The sequence below is a fragment of the Ovis aries genome, chromosome 15 (genome assembly GCF_016772045.2).
Source record: "Ovis aries strain OAR_USU_Benz2616 breed Rambouillet chromosome 15, ARS-UI_Ramb_v3.0, whole genome shotgun sequence".
NCBI classification, from domain to species: domain Eukaryota; kingdom Metazoa; phylum Chordata; class Mammalia; order Artiodactyla; family Bovidae; genus Ovis; species Ovis aries.
The window spans coordinates 56,779,986-56,800,875 of NC_056068.1; the positions used below are offsets into that span (position 1 = coordinate 56,779,986).

Sequence of the window (20,890 nt, forward strand, 5' to 3'; positions counted from 1 at the left end):
GAATGAGTTCAGAAGTGTTTCTTCCTCTGAAGTTTTTTGGAATAGTGTGAGGAGGATAGATTTTAACTCTTTTCTAAATGTTTGGTAGAATTCACCTGTGAATCTGGTTCTGGACTTTTATTTGTTGGGAGTTTTTAAAGTACTGATTAAATTTCATTACTGGTAATTGGTTTATTCATATTTTCTATTTCTGGTACAGTCTTGGGATATTGGACCTTTTGAAGAACTTGCCCATCTCTTCTAGGTTGTCAATTCTATTGGCTTATAGTTGTTCATAATATTGTCTTCTGATCCTTTGTATTTCTGTGGTATTTGTTGTAACTTCTTTTTCATTTCTGATTTCATTGATTTGGGCCCTCCCCCTTTTCTTGATTCTGGCTAAATATTTATCAATTTTCTTTATCTTTTCAAAGAATTGGCTTTTAGTTTAGTTGATCTTTTCTGTGTATTTTTAGCCTCTATTTCATTTATTTCTGCTGTTATCGTCATGATTTCTTCCCATCTACTAACTTTGGATTTTGTTTGGTCATCTTTCTTCAGTTTCTTTAGGCGTAAGATCAGGTTGTTTGAGATCTTCTTGTTTCCCGAGCTAATCTTCCCTCTTAGGACTGCTTTTGTTGCATCCCATATGTTTTGGATCATTGTGTTTTTGTTTTCATTTGTCTCTAGGCATTTTTTAAATTTCCTCTTTGATTTCTTCAGTGATCCATTAGTTGTTTAGTAGCATATTGTTTAGCCTTCATGTGTTGGTGTTTTTTGCAGTTATTTTCTTGTAGTTTATTTCTTGTCTCATAGCATTGTGGGTTAGAAATGATGCTTGATATGATTTCAGTTTTTGTAAATTTATGGAGGTCTGTTTCGTGACCTAGCTTGTGTTCTCACCTGGAGAATGTTTCATATGCACTTGATAAGAATATGTATTCTGCTGCTCTGGGATAGAATGTTCTATTATATATCAATTAAGTGCTTGCTTCGGCAGCACATATACTAAAATTGGAACGATAGAGAAGATTAGCATGGCCCCTGTGCAAGAATGATACGCAAATTCGTGAAGTGTTCCATATTAAATATATATATATATATATATATATATATATATATATATATATATAAGCTTACCTGATCTAGTGCATCATTCAAGGCCAGAGTCTCATTGATTTTCTGTCTGGATGATCATCCGTCCATTGGTATAAGTAGAGTGTTAAAAGTCCCCTACTATTATTGTGTTACTGTTGATTTCCCCTTTATGTCCATTAATATTTATTTGTAACTGGAATTCTTTCATAGGAAGATTTCTCCACCCTGCACATTTATTTATTTACTTAGTAATCTGTTATGTATATGGATCCATGGATATTTACTTTATTCTCTAGATTATAATTCAATGTTATTTTCATTTACTTTGTCATTCACATTGTTCCAGTTTTGGCCATCAGCAGCTCTTTAAGGTTGGCCCCTGTGTCCTTTTGATATGCTCTCATCTCTTCCTCACCCTTTTACTTTCTGATACTATATGGTGTTCCAGGCTTCTCTAGTATGTTTCTCGCCCTAGCCCTAGAATCAAACAGGCATTTCTCCAAGGAATTCTGGCTTTTTAAAATGGTTGAATGGTATTTAGAAACCACAATGGGTGTGTTCATTGCTACTGGGTGTCAGTGCTTCTTAGCTCTCTCAAGGAACAGGGTTGGGAATTATATCTATTGTACTAACCAATGCAAACACACCTATCTACATTTATATCTACACCTATTTGTTTGTATGGTAAACTTATTCTCACCTTCTCCCACTTATTTATCATTTCCTTCTCTATTTCTTTCTCTTTAAAAAATAAAACAAAACCTGGCACCTGGCTCCCATTATCTACAATTACTAGTCTAACCCTGACAAATATATAAAGTGTCAGAATTGCCAAACTCTATCCCCAAGAGAAGAAAATTTTACTAGTGTTTTTGTACAGTTCTTTTTGTCTTCATCCTTACAGGATCTATGCAAAACACTGTTTTCCAGTTATTTAAGCCAACTCTCCTTCAGAGAGACTCTGTCCTGTATTTGTAACATAGTTAGATTCATTTGTCACAGTCTGCATTCCATCCTGGATTCCCCTGGTATTCTGAGTTTTTGTGTTTTTATTGCATGTAGTAAAAATTTTTCTTGTGGTATATAATTCTATGAGTTTTGAAAAATGTATATAGTGATATTATCTAATACCATAGTACTATACAGACCAGGCCCATCATCCTAAAAATTCTGTTGTGCTGTGGGGGCAGCATTTTAATTTATTTATCTGGACTCATACCTCTTTAAAAATCAAATATGTAAGTGATTAAACTTGTTTTTAGACTAATATTTTTTCACACTATCTTTAGTTTTTTTCTACCCAAAGTTGATGTTATACTTTAAGAAATCTCCATTATTTATCAAACTCTAAAATTCTCTCTTGAAGAGATATTAAACCTCAATTGCTAATGACATATATGGATTAACCAAAGTACATTCTATAACCCAAGTCCATTTCCCAACGTGCCTCATCCATTTTCCATACAGTCATTGCAAAAACCTTTCCATGGTGAGCCAAAGAAAATCAGAAAAATAGGTATAAAAATAACTTTATAAATTACAAATACAGTATTTTTTTTTAATTCTCCAGTATTTTTTGAAGTTTTCATATTGCTGCTCTTTTTTTGGGCTGAGATTGACAAAAGTTGACTTTTAATACTGCTCCCTTTTCTCATAAAATTTTAACAACCATGTTTCTATTTCTGAAAGCTGAAATGTTTTCATTGCTTTCCTAAATTCTTTAATTTGAAAAAGGAATAACTGAGGGTAAATCATTTAAAAGAGGTAAAAGTCAGAAGCCAGACAGGTAGAAATGAGGTTAAGTCATGCTTGCTGGTTAAAACTCTACAAGAGGACTTTTCAGAAGCCAAGGCACACAGAAGTACAGTGGCTAGCTGGCCTGAATTAGTGACTTGGTTAGTCAACAGACAGGAATCCAGAAAATATTCAATTGTTTAGAATGGGCAAATTAAAAGCACCAAGGAATACTACTCAACCTATTGCTCCCAAGATGGGTAAAGTAGAATATTTCTACTAGAAATCTTAGACCAGCTAAGATATGAGTAGGGGGAGGAATAACTCTTAGTCCTCAAGTATATCACCTGTCCTCACTGCCTGAGCAAGCTGTGGTAACTGACAGTGGAACTATGCGTGCTTATCTGGGAATTCATGTATATACTTGAGTGGGGATGCATGTAGGGGGTGGTAGAGTGGATTAGGAGAGGTTGTATGTAAAATTGTGTGTGCCTGTGGGCATTTTTCTGAGGACTCATCAGATCTGATGGATTCATCAGATTATCAAAAGTTTCTGAGTCATGTAAAAAATGTTAAGAAATACATGGGTTTAAGTTCTGGCTGGAGGGGTTGGGATCTCCATAAATGTGTCCAATCTGATTCTTCCTGGGATGCTGCTTCCCAGGAGCAGGTGTGCCACCTGAATTCACAGGAACATCCCTGGACCACTATAGTCTGAGCCTTCCTGGAGAACTGGCCCCACAGTCACTCCCTGCTTCTTAAAACACTTCTGACTCTGATTTTTATAACACTCCTTCTGCAAACCTTCTGTCTCCTGAACTGGCATCTCTTAACCACTTCATGTTTCCTGAAGGCTGAAGTTGTCTGTTAAGTCGCTTCAGTAGCGTCAGATTGTTTGCAACCCTGTGAACTGTATCCCTCTAGCTCCTCTGTCCGTGGGATTCTCCAGATAAGAATATTGAGGTGGGTTGCCATTTCCTTCTCCAGGGAACTTCCCAACTAAGGGATCAAACCCACATCTCTCATGTCTCCTGCATTTGCAGATGGGTTCTTTACCACTAGCACCAGCCATCTGGGAAGCCCAATGTTGTCTAGTAATGGGTTATCTATCTTTTTCTTTCTACACTTTTTCCCGTGGAGCATTTATCCATCCTTCTCTCATCCATCTTTCTCCAGCATGTGCTGTAATTTTGTATTTCCATGCTGGGATATTTCCATCTGGATACACTGTACCTTCCTCAAGTTCACTTGTTATACAACAATAAAACTGTGATTGAATAAAATTACCTTTCAGTCAGTTCAGTTCACTCAGTTGTGTCCAACTCTTTGTGACCCCATGGACTGCAGCACACCAGACCTCCCTGTCCATCACCAGCTCCTGGAGTTTACCCAAACTCATGTCCATTGAGTCGCTGATGCCATCTAACCATCTCATCCTCTGTCATCCCCTTCTCCTCCTGCCTTCAATCTTTCCCAGCATCAGGGTCTTTTCAAATGAGTCAGCTCTTTGCATGAGGTGGCCAAAGTATTGGAGTTTCAGCTTCAACATCAGTCCTTCCAATGAACACTCAGGATTGATCCCCTTTAGGATGGATTGGTTGGAATTCCTTGCAGTCCAAGTTTCTCTCAAGAGTCTTCTCCAGCACCACAGTTCAAAAGCTCAGCTTTCTTTATAGTCCAACTCTCACCTCCCTACATGACCACTGGAAAAACCATAGCCTTGACTAGACAGACCTTTGTTGGCAAAGTAATGTCTCTGCTTTTTAATATTCTGTAAAAGTCTCCCAATATTGATATTTTATGATTCTAGTTTCTATTAATTATAATGCCCTATTCTGAATGACTTGGATTCAATCTGAGTAAATGACACCAAAGTATTTTAAGAATTTTAAATCTAGAGAACATACAGAAAGGTGAATTGAGATCCCTTCAAACATCTAATGACAGCAAAACATCGCAAGATTGAGATAAGTACACAGTGTCCTGGATGATGAAGGAAGAGTCCCAACTCAGCCAAATTGGGGGTCAAGGGAGGCTTTGCTGCTCTAACCCCACAGCTGAGATTTAACGGGGCTGCTTTCAAAACTTGAAGTCAGTTTAAGGGACAGCATTGCAGGGGAAAGAAAAAGGTGAATCATTCTTTAAAAAAAAAAAAAAGGTGGGGGTGATGAAATAAGCAAAGGCATAAAAGGTGGGAATAACATGGTTTATACTGGGAACTTTCAGAAGTTGGGAGTATAAGGAGTAAAAGTACGAAGGTGAAAGATGAGATTAGGGAGACAGGGGGAAATGAAAAGGTAGTCCTGTAGTCTGTATTAAGGTTAAACCTCTTGGATGGAAAACACACATTAGGATGGTGGAAGGGGCTGTTCTTGTTGTTCAGTTGCTAAGTCATGTCTGACTCTTTGCAACTCCATGAACTGCAGCATGTCAGGCTTCCCTGCCCCTCACTGTCTCCTGGAGTTTGCCCGAGTTCATGTCCATTCAGTTGGTGATGCTATCCGACCATATCTTCCCCTGTTGTCCTCTTCTCCTCCTGTCCTCAATCTTTCCCAGCATGGGGGAAAGGTTTTCCAATGGGTTGGCTCTTTGCATCAGGTGGCCAAAGTATTGGAGCTTCAGCTTTTAGTATTAGTCTTTCCAAAGGGTATTCAGGGTTGATTTCCTTTAGGATTGACTGGTTTGATTTCCTTGCTGTCCAAGGCACTCTCAAGAGACTTCTCCAGTACCACAATTTGAAGCCATTTGGAGGTTTTTGATTCAAGTACTGCTGAAGATGTTTGAAGGGTTTTGACCATTACCTTACTAGCATGGGAAATGAGCACAATTGTCTGGTAGTCTGAACATTCTTGAGCACTGCCCTTCTTTAGGATGGGAATAAAAACTGACTTTTTTCAGTCTTGTGGCCACTGTTGTGTTTCCCAAATTTGCTGATGTATTGAGTGCAACACTTTAACAGCATCATCTTTTAGGATTTTAAATAGCTCAGCTGGCATTCCATCACCTCCACTAGTTTTATTGACAGTAATGCTTCCTAAGGCCCACTTGACTTTAGAAGTCAAGTGGGAAGTGGACAGGGAGAAAAAGCAGTGGCGGGGTGAAAGTATTCCCCAAATTGCCCACATGGAATGCTTTTCTAATACTCTGACACTCTTCTTCCAGGGGGAACATGTCCAGATAGGTTGCAAATCACCACATACACTGCTTACTGAAGGACATGTCTCATGCAATAACACTATAGAGGCAGTGGTGATGGTGGGAGTCGGGGGGAGTTAAAGGCAATGCTGGAGGTATGGTGGGCCATGAGAGAGCTGGAAGCAGACCTATGACAAGGTCAGATTTGCATTTCTGAGAGGTCAACAGTCACTGAGGATAAGATAAACAGGAGGGGATAAGATTACAAGCACTGTGACCAGATAGGAAACTGGTGGGTGCAATCATCCATTTGAGAAATGACTGGGAAAAGGGATGAGAGAGTCAGATTGGAAAAATATTGAAGATAGTGGTTTCCAAACTTTTCTTTATATTGGAGTCTTTGGGGGAGCTTCAGAAAAAGCTTATGATTTCATTGGTCTGGGATGTGGCCTGGACTTTGGAATTTTTAAGAGCTCCCTGGATGATTCTAATGTACAGACACAAGATGGGAATCGTTGATTCAAGGAGTAAAATCAGCAGAAATCAGTGACTGATTAGACAGAGTTGAGAATGTGGGAGAGGCATGTGAAGGATGGCTAACGCCTGGGATTCTAGCACTGGACACCTAGCAGAGCTGGGAGAATAGGACCAAGGCCTGATCCCTACTGAGCCTCAGTTCGCAATTGAAAGTGCTTTTAGAATATTGTCAAGCATGTCACAATACAGCAATGTATGTTCCTTTTCGATTGTGTTGTGACTCTAACACTTGGGGAAAACATTAACTGCCAAGGCCACTCTTCCCACATGCTGGTCCCTCCTGACCGAGCATGGCAGGGGTTCTAAGGCAGATCAGTAACCACAGTTGTGGACTTCTCTGCAGGGCAGTTTGGAGTGGGGGATTCATTGTCCTCACTAAACTTTTCTTAGAACTGCAGTGCACCCTTTTGGCTCTCTGAGCGGCACCATGGCGGTCGGCAAGAACAAGCGCCTTACGAAAGGAGGCAAAAAGGGAGCCAAGAAGAAAGTGGTTGACCCATTTTCTAAAAATGATTGGTATGATGTGAAAGCACCAGCTATGTTCAATATAAGGAATATTGGGAAAATGTTGGGCACGAGAACTCAAGGAACCAAATTCGCATCTGATGGCCTCAAAGGTCGTGTTTTTGAAGTGAGTCTTGCCGATCTGCAGAACGATGAAGTAGCATTTAGAAAATTCAAGCTAATTACTGAGGATGTTCAGGGCAAAAACTGCCTGACTAACTTTCATGGTATGGATCTTACCCATGACAAAATATGCTCCATGGTCAAAAAATGGCAGACCATGATTGAAGCTCACGTTGACGTCAAGACTACCGATGGTTACTTGCTTCGTCTGTTCTGTGTGGGTTTTACTAAAAAGCGCAACAATCAGATTCGGAAGACCTCTTACGCCCAGCACCAGCAGGTGCGCCAGATCCGCAAGAAGATGATGGAGATCATGACCCGAGAGGTGCAGACCAACGACCTGAAAGAGGTGGTCAATAAACTGATTCCAGATAGCATTGGAAAAGACATAGAAAAGGCTTGCCAATCTATTTATCCACTCCATGATGTCTTCGTTAGAAAAGTAAAAATGCTGAAGAAGCCCAAATTTGAATTGGGAAAACTCATGGAGCTACATGGTGAAGGTAGTAGTTCTGGAAAAGCTACTGGGGATGAGACAGGTGCTAAAGTTGAACGAGCTGATGGATACGAGCCACCAGTCCAAGAATCGGTTTAAAATGCAGACTCTTAATGGTGACAAATAAAAGATCTTATTTGTGGTTAAAAAAAAAAGAACTGCAGTGCTCCCTAAGATGCTTCCTTCCCTCTCTCCGCCACAGCGGTCTGACTGCATCGTGGTGTGATAGCTGTCCTGGCCGACTCTGAATCCTTCCCTGTTTTCTCTCATAGGCTATTACTCAAATAATCCTTTGCCTAACTATGTCTTGCTGTCTATTTCTCAGAATCCAAACTAACATAAGATTATAACTTTATTAAATTTAAAATTTTCTCTTTGAATCTTATGAAATACGGGAAACAAACTCTCCCTCATTTCAGTCAAAGACAACCTAAACAAGTTTCCAAGGAGCACCATTGGCGGCACTTCAAATTTAATTAGGCAAACCAACCTAGCCAGAAAAAAGCCAAGACATACCAAGACTTTCCCTCATCAGAGTCACATGGAAGGGTTCTGCAAAGTCGTAACGAAGAAACCAATTACATTAAAGTCTCCACATCTTGATATGACTGATATCCCATAAAACATACACGTATCTGAAAGTACTTCTGCAACTTTCAAAGACCAAATGTTTCACAAAGCATTTGCAAAAAAATGGCACCACAATGCAGAAAACATCACAGGGAGAATTCCATGAAGAAGTCTCAGTTATGCAACTTGTTGGAAAATGTGTAGCCTCATATACTGCCAGGAACTATGTTACTTCTACCCATAAGTACATATAAGTAAATGATATATGAAGCATCTTCCATGTGTCATATATTGTACAAGGTACTTTACATAGTATACTAACCTTAGCAACCAACTTATGGAGAAAAGATTATTGTCTTTTTTTTTTTTTTAAGAAGAAAAAACTGAAGCTTAGAGAGGTGGAGATCCATCTAGCTCCCATGGCCTAGGTAGCAGAGCATATATTCAAACTCAGGTGAATCTCTATTGCTCCCTGCAGTCAGGCTGCCTTCTGGCAGAAGCTGGACACAGCCAACTTCAGGAAGCCATAGGAAGGCTTCCTGAAAGCAGTTGTTTCCAGGTCACATTCCAAGAGGGAAGGGACGTTGCCCTCATCATCGTTACCGGGGAATAAGCAGTGACCTATGTCCACACTCTAAAAATACAAAAATGAACCATACAGAATAGAAGCCTGAAGCAGAAAAGAGCCTTCAAGATCATCTAATGTTAGGCAGGGAAAGAATCTGAGAATCTCCTCTAGGTTATGAGACAGACATCTTTTAGATTTACCTGTGAGCACTTTGCATCTCAGCCTGCACCCAGAGGGGAAAGCCCTTGGCTGATGGAATGGGAGGTACAAGCCTGCAGGCGCTGGATGGCTGTTTTGGTAAATTTATTCAAACTAAGGAAACATTCTGCTCCCATGCTGCCCTGCATGGTGGCCACCAAGGAGAAACAAAGATGGCTCCAATCTCCTTCTGGCCCTTGGGTGATTCTCAGGACTCTGGAGTTGGTGGCAGGGGACAAGCTCCTCCTTTTTTCCAGGTTCCTGTGCTACTTCTATCAGCTTAGAGCATAGGAGTGAGAAGAGGAAGGGAGGTGGCTCTGTGGTTTCAGGGAAAGAAAAGGGCAGTGTTCCTTGCTGACTTTTTTCTCCTGCCCATGAGCTTTCTCCCTGCTGACAGATAATTGAGTATTTTCCCTTCTCCAGTGCTCCTACCTCCCCCTCCAATTTTAAGAGGAAATTCAAGATACCACCGCCCTTTCTGAAAATTTTTCTTTCTCAGGCAGGCTGCCATTATCAACAGTAGTAGGTAAATATTCACTCTAAAGCTACTTTGTATGCTTTTTTTTTTTTTTCTCAAGCCAACATATGAATTTAATTTAGGATATTAATGGGCATGGTAAACACTTGAATATATATTTTCTTTTTTGCATCAAAAAAATTTAGTTTAAAACATAAAATACAATTTATGAGCATATACTACTCGAAGCTTTGTTATGCACCTGGGCCATGGGTAGCAGGAGAAGAAAGTCTGAAAGTCCAGTCTTTGAATTGCTAATGAGATCACCGGCGATTTATTTTTTAAATGAACAGCCCCATCTGTATTCAGATGCTGAGGCCACAGAGGGTGCATTTTTATCATCAAACTTTAAGGTTTACTTTCCCATGGAAGTATAAAAATTTTCTTTAGAAATGACTAAGATTTTAGAAATTTCCCTTGTAACCTTGTAGCTGTGTGTTCATGTATATGAGCCATCTGAAAGTCCCTTTTATGTTTAAAAGCTCTCATATCACCTGTCCTTGGTCTTGGAAAGATAGGTTACACATAGAATCACATTGTTCTAAGCCCATTTCTTACTCTCCAGTACCAACATGATTAAATGCTGAGCCTTGTTTATTTGGGTTATTTATTTGAGACTGCAGTCAAAACTGAGTCTCAGCTTAATCACTTCCTCCTGGTAGTTTTTCCTGACCCCAATAAAGGTTAGCTTCCTCCTGAGGTAGCCTCATACCTTGTGCTGTAGGATAAGGACTGGTTTACTGGTCATCTTTGCTAGACTGTAAGCTCTGATGGATTCAAGTTTAGGCCTCGAATTAGGTGTTGACTGCTGTATCCCAGAATCCAGCAGTGCTAGAAATGCAATAAACACTAATGAAATAAGCAAACAGAAGGCTTCCCACATTCCGTCCAAACCCTTAGGCAGCATTTCAAAATAATTTTATATTTATTTTTTGCCGTGCTGGGTCTCCGTTGCCATGTGGGCCTTTCTTTAGTTGTGGCAAGTGGGGGCCACTCTTTGCAGTTTGCGGTTTCTCATTGCAGTGGTGTCTCTGGTCGTGGATCGCGGGCACCATGGTGTTTGGGCTGCAGTAGTTTTGCACATGGGTTCAATAGTTGCGGTTCCTGGGCTCTAGAGCACAGGCCCAATAGTTATGGTGCTTAGCTGTTCCAGGGCACGTGGGATCCTCCTGGATCAGGGTTTGAACCTGTCTCCTGCATTGGCAGGTGGATTCTTTGCCGCTGAGCCACCAGGGAGCCCCACCGCATTTGGTATTATAGGACCATGAACTCTGCCTTAAAACCTCCCTGTCTCATAGTGAGAACACCTCCTTGTACCCTCTTCCCACCTTCCCCATGGATTTCCCAGTGGCTTCTCTTCCTCTTTATATCCAAATCCCTGTATTTTCAAAGTTGAAGTTTGGTTGCTGCATAATGTTATAGGTGTACAATATGGTGATTCACAATTTTTAAAGTTTATATTCCATCTATAGTTGTTATGAAATGTATAGTATATCCTGCATACTGTACAATATATCCATGCAGCTTATTTTACACCTAATAGATTATTCTTTCTCTTCTCCTCGCTTCCCTCTCGTGACGGGTAACTGGACACTAATTTGTTCTCTGAATCTCCTCCTTTTTTTGTTATAGTTCCTAGTTTGCTGTATATTTTAGCTTCTACACATAAGTGATATCATACAATGTTTGCCTTTCTCTGTCTAATTTTACAGCATACTGCCCCCCAATTTCATTCATGTTGCTACAGGTGAAAAAATTTCATTCATTTTTTATGGTTAATAAAAAACACATTTTTATGTGTGTGTATATACAGTATTTTTATCCAATCATTGCTTGATGGACACTTAGGTTGCTTCCATATCTTGGCAACTGAAAATAATTCTGCCATGAACACTGGGGTGCATGTTTATTTTTTAATTAGTGTTTTTTCAAAAATATACACAAAGGAGTGGAATTGCTGGGTATATTTAGAAATTAATTGTATTTGGAGGGCCCTCCACAGTTTTCCATAGTGGCTGCATCAATTTACATTCCCCAAAACAGTGTCCTAGGGTTCCCTTTTGTCCATATCCTCACCAGTATTTGTTATTTGTGTCCTTTTTGATAAAAGCCATTCTGATGTGACATGATATTTTCCTGTGGTTTTGATCTACACTTTCCTGCAATGTTGACCCTATTCATGTGCATGAATATTTTTGAACCAGTCATGGAACAACGGATTGGCTCAAAATTGGGAAAGGAATACATCAAGGATGTATATTGTCTCCCTGCTTATTTAACTTACATGCAGAGTACATCATGTGAAATGTCAGGCTGGATGAAGCACAAGCTGAAACCAAAATTGCTGGGAGAAATATCAATAACCTCAGATATGCAGATGATACCACCCTTACAACAGAAAGCAAAGAAGAACTAAAGAGCTTCTTGATGAAGGTAAAAGAGGAGAGTGAAAAAGCTAGCTTAAAACTCAACATTCAGAAAACAAAGATCATGGCATCTGGTCCCATCACTTCATGGCAAATAGATAGGAAAACATGGAAACAGTGACACATTTTATTTTCTTGAGCTCCAAAATCACTGCAGACAGTGACTGAAGCCATGAAATTAAAAGACGCTTGCTCCTTGGAAGAAAAGCTTTTACCAACCTAGACAGCATATTAAAAAGCAGAGACACTACTTTGCCAACAAAGGTCCATATTGTCAAAGCTATGATATTTTCCTAATCGTGTATGGATGTGAGAGTTGGACCATAAAGAAGGTAGAGTGTCGAAGAATAGATTTTTTGAACTGTGGTGTTGGAGAAGAGGTTATTGATATTTCTCCCGGTATTCTTGATTCCAGCTTGTGAGTCATCCAACCCAACATTCCTCAAGATGCACTCTGTACAGAAGTTAAATAAACAGGGTGACAATATACAGCCTTGATGTACTCCTTTCCCAACTTGGAACCAGTCTGTTGTTCCACGTCCAGTTCTAACTGTTGCTTCTTGATCAGATTTCTCAGGAGGCAAGTAAAGTGGTCTGATATTCCCATCTCTTTAAGAATCTTCCCATTTCTTGTGATTCACACAGTCAAAGGCTTAAGCATAGTCAATGAAGCAGATGTTTTTCTGGAATTCTCTTGCAAGCTTTTTCTATGATCTAACGATTTTGGCAATTTGATCTCTGGTTCCTCTAAATCCAGCTTGTACATCTAGAAGTTCTTTGGTTCAAGTACTGTTGAAGCCTAGCTTGAAGGACTTTGAGCATTACCGTAGCAAGAAAGTTCCAGAAAAACATCTATTTCTGCTTTATTGACTATGCCAAAGCCTTTGACTGTGTGGATCACAATAAACTGTGGAAAATTCTGAAAGAGACGGGAATACCAGACCACCTGACCTGCCTCTTGAGAAATCTGTATGCAGGTCAGGAAGCAACAGTTAGAACTGGACATGGAACAACAGATTGGTTTCAAATAGGAAAAGGAGTACGTCAAGGCTGTATATTGTCACCCTGCTTATTTAACTTATATGCAGAGTACATCATGAGAAACGCTGGACTGGAAGAAACACAAGCCGATCAAGATTGCCAGGAGAAATATCAATCACCTCAGATATACAGATGACACCACCCTTATGGCAGAAAGTGAAGAGGAACTAAAAGCCTATTGATGAAAGTGAAAGTGGAGAGTGAAAAAGTTGGCTTAAAGCTCAACATTCAGGAAATGAAGATCATGGCATCCGGTCCCATCACTTCATGGGAAATAGATGGGAAACAGTGTCAGACTTTACTTTTTTGGGCGCCAAAATTACTGTAGATGGTGATTGCAGCCATGAAATTAAAAGACGCTTACTCCTTGGAAGAAAAGTTATGACCAACCTAGATAGCATATTCAAAAGCAGAGACATTACTTTGCCAACTAAGGTCCATCTAGTCAAGGCTATGGTTTTTACAGAGGTCATGTACGGATATGAGAGTTGGAGACTGTGAAGGCTGAGCGCCAAAGAATTGATGCTTTTGAACTGTGGTGTTGGAGAAGACTCTTGAGAGTCCCTTGGACTGCAAGGAGATCCAACCAGTCCATTCTGAAGGAGATCAGCCCTGGGATTTCTTTGGAAGGACTGATGCTAAAGCTGAAACTCCAGTACTTTGGCCACCTCATGCGAAGAGTTGACTCACTGGAAAAGACTCTGATGCTGGGAGGGATTGGAGGCAGGAGGAGAAGGGGATGACAGAGGATGAGATGGCTGGATGGCATCACTGACTTGATGGACGCGAGTCTGAGTGAACTCCGGGAGTTGGTGATGGACAGGGAGGCCTGTGAATTTGGTTGAGTAGAATGATCACCTGGAAGTTGTACTATATCTAAGAGGTTATGAGAAGGATGGTCAGGTCTCTAAATTTCAGCAACATTTTGACACAATCAACTTGACTGATTCCTCCTAAACTGTTCTCCACTTAGAAGTGAAAAAAATAAAACAAAACCAAATGAAGATGGCTGAACTGAATGAGCTTTCAGGCTGGGTGCTCATTCCTTATGGGGCTCACAGACCTCCATGAGCAAGAAATTTTTTAAAAAGTGCATTTTTCTAGATTTCTGATGATATGAATACCCTTCAAAAATCCCATTGCTGTTTCCTGGCATTGACCAATACCACTGCAGGTTAATCACCAAAAACTTGGTAGATGACTAACCTCAAAGAAACATGGAATGTATTCTAAATAGGAATCACTTTTAAATGAACTTACTGAACTTTTATATTGCCACCACAAATTTTCATTTCTTGATGGCCCCCTAAAAAAAGATACACAGATTTTTAAAATTTAATAAGAAGGGCTGAGTGCTATTTTAGTAATCTTTTGATCTACTTTCCTTAACAAGTATTTATTAATAAAGATTTTTTTATTTCAACTTTAGTTAAAACATGACAACATTTTACATTAAAAACTAAAGCAGACATTTCTAATTACAAAATTAACAATCTAATTATAATGTGTAAGTATATGTACAAAGTATAGCAAAATATATTAGTGTCCAAAGATTACTACAATCAATTAAGATTGAGAGCCAAAACAATGTTTATAAATTGTCCTTTCAAAACCCAACCTTTATTTCTCCATTACCAAACATGATTCCAGTTAGTGGTTTACAAATATTTATGAAGGGAAAAACATACTAAAAGTCATCAACAAAGGCTGTTTTTGATTACTCTGGGATTCTAACTCATTTTAGATTCTTCTCTTATTTTGAGCATACAGTTTAGAAATGCTTGTTTCAATGACTTATTCTTACTATGTTCATAAACACAAACACATAACATGTGTGTATGAAAGAATACATGAAAAATTGTTTTATTGGTATTTAGAGGGTAGTTTTAATATAAGCTAAATATAAACACAATTGTTAGATATTGTCACTTATCTTGGAAAACAATATTCCAAGATCAACCTTGAAGCATTTATAAAAATGAAAATGAATAAAATATCTTCCTCAATTAACTCTAAGGACTCCATATACAAATGCAAAAATGTGAACTTAACAATAATACATCAAATGTTGAGCTACTAATAGTTGAGCAACAAAACAACAATTTCTGATGTTAAAATTAAATAGCTCCAGGTAAAAGCACGCAATTTCCCACATCTACTATCTCTGTATTTTGCATAGAGTTCCAAGGCAAAGATTGCTTCTAGCTTTATGCATTACCAGAGAGGACGCCCTGTGTGGCTGGCTTATCACAGGCCTTTTGGTCTTCTTTCCTGATAGATCCTTCACTTCTTTGGAAGGAGGCATAGGAATTGGTTTCCATGGAATTGGGTTATAAAAGGCTGGTTCTGGATAAGAATTCCCACTGTAAAAACCTAAAATTATTTAAAAATCAGAATAAAACAAGAACAACTTTTTGAGATCAAAGAAACTATTTTAAAATTCATAGAAAAATGTTAAAATGTTAAAAAGGCAAAAATATCACTGACAAACCTGACTTATTTAAAACTTGAACCCAAATATTTTCAAACAATACTTTTCAAATACAGTAATATTGTAGTAAAAGTTAAAATATAAATGATAATTCTGAATATTCAAAGAACATTAATGTTCAAAACTAAAAACTCATACAAAATTTCTTCTAAGAAGTTAATTTTAGAACGCTTAAATTGAACAAAATCTTCACTTTCTTATTTCAGTCTGGGAAACTTCTGATTATGTACTAGTTTCCCCTAGTTGGACACTAGAGCTTGCAGGAAAAAATCGTATGTTGCATATGTAGCTAAAGTGAATCAAGATTGTGGTTCAGAACCACTGAAATTCTAAATCATTGTCACTCAAATTAAGCATATTTCATACACTCTAGTTTTGTAATTAAGAGCAGTAGGGCATTTGCAGACTACAATGTTTATTATAACACTTATTTAAACACAAATTTGGTAAAATAATCCATTATTTGGCAATTAAGTTCTAGTCAATACATATATTCCATCTAAGTTTTAACTTTACTATCCAATCGTTTTGTTGAAACCACTACTTATTTCAAACAAGAGAGCAAAATAAAGGAGCAGACTCTGCTCGGTAGCTGTAGTGGATGACCTTTGTGACATGCAGGAGAGGCCTAAATCCTGACAGAAGGAATGTGTCATTCAGACACTGGCAACCCACTTTGACCGCATACATATGTCAACACACACTTCACCACGATGGTCAAAACAAAGTCTGGAATATGTTCTATTGTGTGAACAAAACAGAATGGGAGTATTTTTAATAATAAATCACTTAAACAAGTGAAGGCAGCTGTCAGCAAGGTATGAGCTTCCAACATGGAAGTACAAAGGAAAACACACATTGCCATTTATAATCAGACCAAGCCAAAAAAGCCAACCAGGTCTGTGTCTGGTTCGTGTGGCATCTAGTATTCCACCCTGCAAAAATAATGAGCCAAAGACACTGGGAACTCTGCCTCAGAGAGGTTAGAAAAGGGAAAGAAAATGACCCTTAAATATATCCTGATTAAGGCTTTAAGGTCCAAGGAATGTAAAAATTTTACTTATTTCTTAATGTTAGAAATCATTACTTTGCAGTTTTGCCACTGTTGCCTTTAAAACGTATCTGATTTTAGAGAATGACAGCAAATTTGTAGTATCTGCACAGGAACACAGTATGTTATAATCTTCCAGAAAATAGTAATTTGAAAGAAAAATGATTTTTACACACTTCTATTTCTGTCAAAAGGAAACATAATGTATAATATTCACTCCTGCAAGCCATATTTATGTAAGCCACATAACATAAAAACCAACCTGTGAGTTTTCCATTGGCATAACCATAGCTCTTCGCAGCTGGACGAGGTTTATTTTTTGCATTTTCCAACCATTCCTTAAACTTTTTTTCTGCTATTTCCTTTTTTTCCTGTAATTCAGCCTGCCGTTGTTTTTCTTTTTCCTTAAAATGACAAGACCAAAGAATCTCCAGGGATATTCTGTAACTAAAAGTTCTATTCAGAGTCTACTGACTTGCTCCCCAGTAGCTCCCCATCCCAACGGCTTACTGATCAGAAACACTGAATCATATTGCTTCTAAACAATGATATTAAATCCAAGAAGAAAAAAGCAATTTGTTCTTTTAAAATAGATCAGTAATTTACAATAATGTAATAAAACTTTTCATAAAAGTACACTGAATAATATTTAAAAGCCTAAACAACAGTAAAAAGCTTGCACCTGACTGCAGGAGTATCAATAGGCTTATTAATATTTTTCAGTCTAAAAAAAATCACAAATGCATATTCATTTATGAAGCTTAATGATAATATAACAAGTAGGGATAGCTACATGTATTTATATTATGCTAAGATAATGCCAATTTTCCATTAGAAATTCTTTACACAATATAGTTGGCACAATATAAACACCAAGTCATGTAGTCTAACTGATTACCCTAGTGAAAATACCTTTTCTTTCTTCTTCTTTTCGCATTCTTCAGCATTTTTTTTCTTTAACCATTCTTGATATTTTTCCTTTGCTTTTTCTTGTAAATGTTCTTTTTCCAGTTCCTTTGCTGCTTTTTCTTTCATTTCCTTATTAATTTTTTGTTCCCTTTCTTTTCTTTTCTTAAATAAAAATGAAGGAATTTTCATTGGAATCTGTAATTATTCTCATACAAGGAAAGTGTTATAGACAGTAATTTTCTAAAAACAGGTGGTAACATAGTGGTTGACACAATGTGGCTTATGAAAATATATAACATGCATGAACTTACCTGATCAATTTTAGTGTACCAGCTTGAGTATGTATTTCATGATGGCCTAACAAAGATCTTGTTCAACAAAGTATATTCAGAGCCTGGAACAGTGTTAAGTAAATAGTAGGTGTTCTATAAAGATTTGCTGAATAAATGAGTGAACAGAAATGACAACCTGTTAGACTGTCTTGAATCTTAGTGCTTTTTTTCCTTAATATATGTATTTTATTGAAATATAGTTGACTTACATGTTTCAAGTGCACAGCAAGGCAATTCAGCTATACATAGACACATATATTAGTTCTGAAATTATTTTCCACTGTAGGTTATTACAAGATATTGACTATAGTTCCCTGTGACTATAGTTCCCTTTGTTGCTTGTTACATACCTATTTTTTTTAAATTAGAAATCTAGCATTCTAGTCATACTAAGTCAAACAAGTAGAATCAAAATGTCATAAATGTTTCAGTTCAGCAAAAATTTATAAATTTTCTAAAATATATATAGTGTACATATTTTATATATATATATATATGTATACAAAAGCCTTCCTACTATGCTTGAGAAAGAACATTAAAAAAAAAGGGACGAGATGGAGAGATTGGAAAACATAAACTAAATGAAATGGGAGCACTGAATATGAAATAGAAAAAGTGAACAAACTAGATAAAAGTAAAAGATCATCACATAGCCAGTTGCTTTTAAACATGACTGCTTATTAGAAACATATCTGGAGCTCTGGAGGGAAAAAAAAGCAATACCTGAGCATTTGTATTTTTCAAAAAATGGATAATTCTGATTTTAAAAAGTGACTACAGGTTTTTCTATTAAATCCTACTTTTGGTAATATAGAGTCCTATTATTTTTCTGTTGACCAATCATGATACAATGGTATTAAGTGAATAAAAGCTGCATAGTCACAACAGTAAAAGATATTTATCAGTTTTCACAATCAATAGCCAGACAAAAAAATAAAAGGTAATTACAACTGCAAGCCATAAGAGGAACATGATTAGCTTAACAATATAAAATAATTACATACCTTTGGGGAGTCAAGCAGAACAATGTGATAAGTGGAAATGCATACATGCACATGTTTTCATCCACCCAGCCAGTCTATGTCTTTCGGTTGGTGCATTCAATCCACTTACGTTTAAGGTAATTATCAATATATATGATCCTGTTACAATTTTCTTGTTTTGGGTTTATTTGCTGTAGGTCTTTTCCTTCTCTTGTTTCCTGCCTAGAGAAGTTCCTTTAGCATCTGTTGTAAAGCTGGTTTGTTGGGGATAAATTCTCTTAATTTTTGCTTGTCTGGAAAGCTTTTGAGTTCTCCATCAAAACTGAATCAGAGTGTTCGTAGGTAGAGTATTCTTGGTTGCAGGTTCTTCCCTTTCATCAGTTAAATATATCATGCTATTCCTTTCTGGCTTATAGCATTTCTGTTGAGAAATCAGCTGATAGCCTGATGAGAGTTCCCGTGTATATTATTTGTCCTTTTTCCCTTGTTGCTTTTAACATTTTATCTGTCTTTTATTTTTGTCAGTTTGATTATTATGTGTCTTGGTGTGTTCCTCCTTCGGTTTATCCCGCCTGGGCCTCTCTGTGCTTCCTGGACTTGGTTGACTATTTCCTTTCCCACATTACAGAACTTTTCAGCTATTATCTCTTCAAATATTTTCTCAGGAACTTTTTCTGTCTTCTACTTCTGGGACCCGTAAAATGTGATTGTTGGTGTGTTTAAGGTTGTCCCAGAGGTCTCTTCAGTTCAGTTCAGTCGCTCAGTAGTGTCCAACTCTTTGCAACCCCATGAATCGTAGCACGCCAGGCCTCCCTGTTCATCACGAACTCCCGGAGTTCATCCAGACTCATGTCCATCAAGTCAGTGATGCCATCCAGCCATCTCATCCTCTGTCGTCCCCTTCTCCTCCTGCCCCCAATCCCTCCCAGCATCAGAGTCTTTTCCAATGAGTCAACTCTTCGCATGAGGTGGCCAAAGGACTGGAGCATCAGCTTTAGCATCATTCCTTCCAAAGAAATCCCAGGGCTGATCTCCTTCAGAATGGACTGGTTGGATCTCCTTGCAGTCCAAGGGACTCTCAAGAGTCTTCTCCAACACCACAGTTCAAAAGCATCAAGTCTTCGGTGCTCAGCCTTCTTCACAGTCCAACTCTCACATCCATACATGACCATCCCTTAGGCTGTCTTCATTTCTTTTCATTCTTTTTTTTTCTTTAATTCTGTTCTGTGGCAGTGATTTCCATCATTCTGTCCTCCAGGTCATTCATCCATTCTTCTGCCTCAGCTACTCTGCTGCTGATTCCTTCTAGTGTATTACTTACCTCTATTTGTTTTTTAGTTGTTATAGGTCTTTGGTAAACATTTCTTGCATCTTCTTCATTGTTTTCCCGAGATCCTGGATCATTTTCATTATCATTATTCTGAATTCTTTTTCTAGAAGGTTGCCTATCTCCACTTCATTTAGTTGCTTTTCTGGGGTTTTATCCTGTCCTTTCACCTGGGACATAACTTTCTGCTTTTTCATAGTGATTAACTTTCTGTAGTATGGTTTTTGTTTTAGGTACTGTGGGACTGTGTTTCTTCTTGCTTCTTCTGTCTGCCCTCTGATGAATGAGGCTAAGAGACGTGTGTAAGCTTCCTGGATGGGAGGGACTGGCAGTGGGAAAAACTGGGTCTTGCTCTGCTGAGCAGGACCTCCCTCAGTAAAGCTTTCACCCAATTATCTGCAGATGGGTCGGGTTGCATTCCCTCCCTGTTAGCTGTCTGGCCTGAGGCGACTCAGCCCTGGGATCTACTGGCTGTAGGGTAGGGTTGATGGAGAAGCCCAAGAGGGTTTACACCAAGGGGGATCTTCCTGGCCTGCTGCCGCCAGTGCCCCTGTCCCTGGGGTGAGACCCTCCTGAACCAGGCCTCTACAGGAGGCCCTCCAGCACTGAGCAGGTAGTTTTGGTTTGTCTCCTGTGGGGTCACTGCTCCTTTCCTCTGGCTCTTGGTGCATGCAAGGTTTTGTTCATGCCTTCCAAGACTGGAGTCTGTTTCTCCCAGTCCTGTGGAAATCCCATAATTAAATTCCACTGACCTTCAAGGCCATATTCCCTAGGGATTCCAGTCCCTTTGTCAGATCCCCAGGCTGGGAAGCCTGACGTGGGATTCAGAACCTTCCCAACAGTAGGAGAACTTCTCTGGTATTATTGTTCT

At 38.5% G+C, this 20,890-nt stretch overlaps 2 protein-coding genes and 1 non-coding gene across 3 annotated transcripts in view; 2 read left to right on the plus strand and 1 right to left on the minus strand.

The window, feature by feature from the left end:
• The first annotated feature begins 963 nt into the window (after nt 1-963).
• On the plus strand, nt 964-1,068 carry LOC114118609 (U6 spliceosomal RNA). The gene has a single exon (XR_003591848.1). It is a non-coding gene; the product is annotated as a U6 spliceosomal RNA (small nuclear RNA).
• A 5,818-nt stretch (nt 1,069-6,886) lies between these two features.
• Nucleotides 6,887-7,750, plus strand: LOC101116252 (small ribosomal subunit protein eS1-like). The gene has a single exon (XM_042233301.1). It carries the CDS (start codon nt 6,911-6,913, stop codon nt 7,703-7,705), a length of 795 nt encoding a protein of 264 aa, XP_042089235.1. The 5' UTR covers nt 6,887-6,910; the 3' UTR covers nt 7,706-7,750.
• A 6,571-nt stretch (nt 7,751-14,321) lies between these two features.
• The window catches only part of CCDC34 (coiled-coil domain containing 34), a 45,042-nt gene continuing 38,473 nt past the window's right edge, over nt 14,322-20,890 (minus strand). Inside the window, exons 4-6 of the mRNA XM_004016355.6 lie at nt 17,381-17,539; nt 16,731-16,872; nt 14,322-15,299 (exon numbers count right to left, since the gene is read on the minus strand). Of these exons, the coding sequence (XP_004016404.4) occupies nt 15,085-15,299; nt 16,731-16,872; nt 17,381-17,539 (516 nt within the window). The 3' untranslated portion in view covers nt 14,322-15,084. The remainder of the gene's footprint in view (nt 15,300-16,730; nt 16,873-17,380; nt 17,540-20,890) is intronic.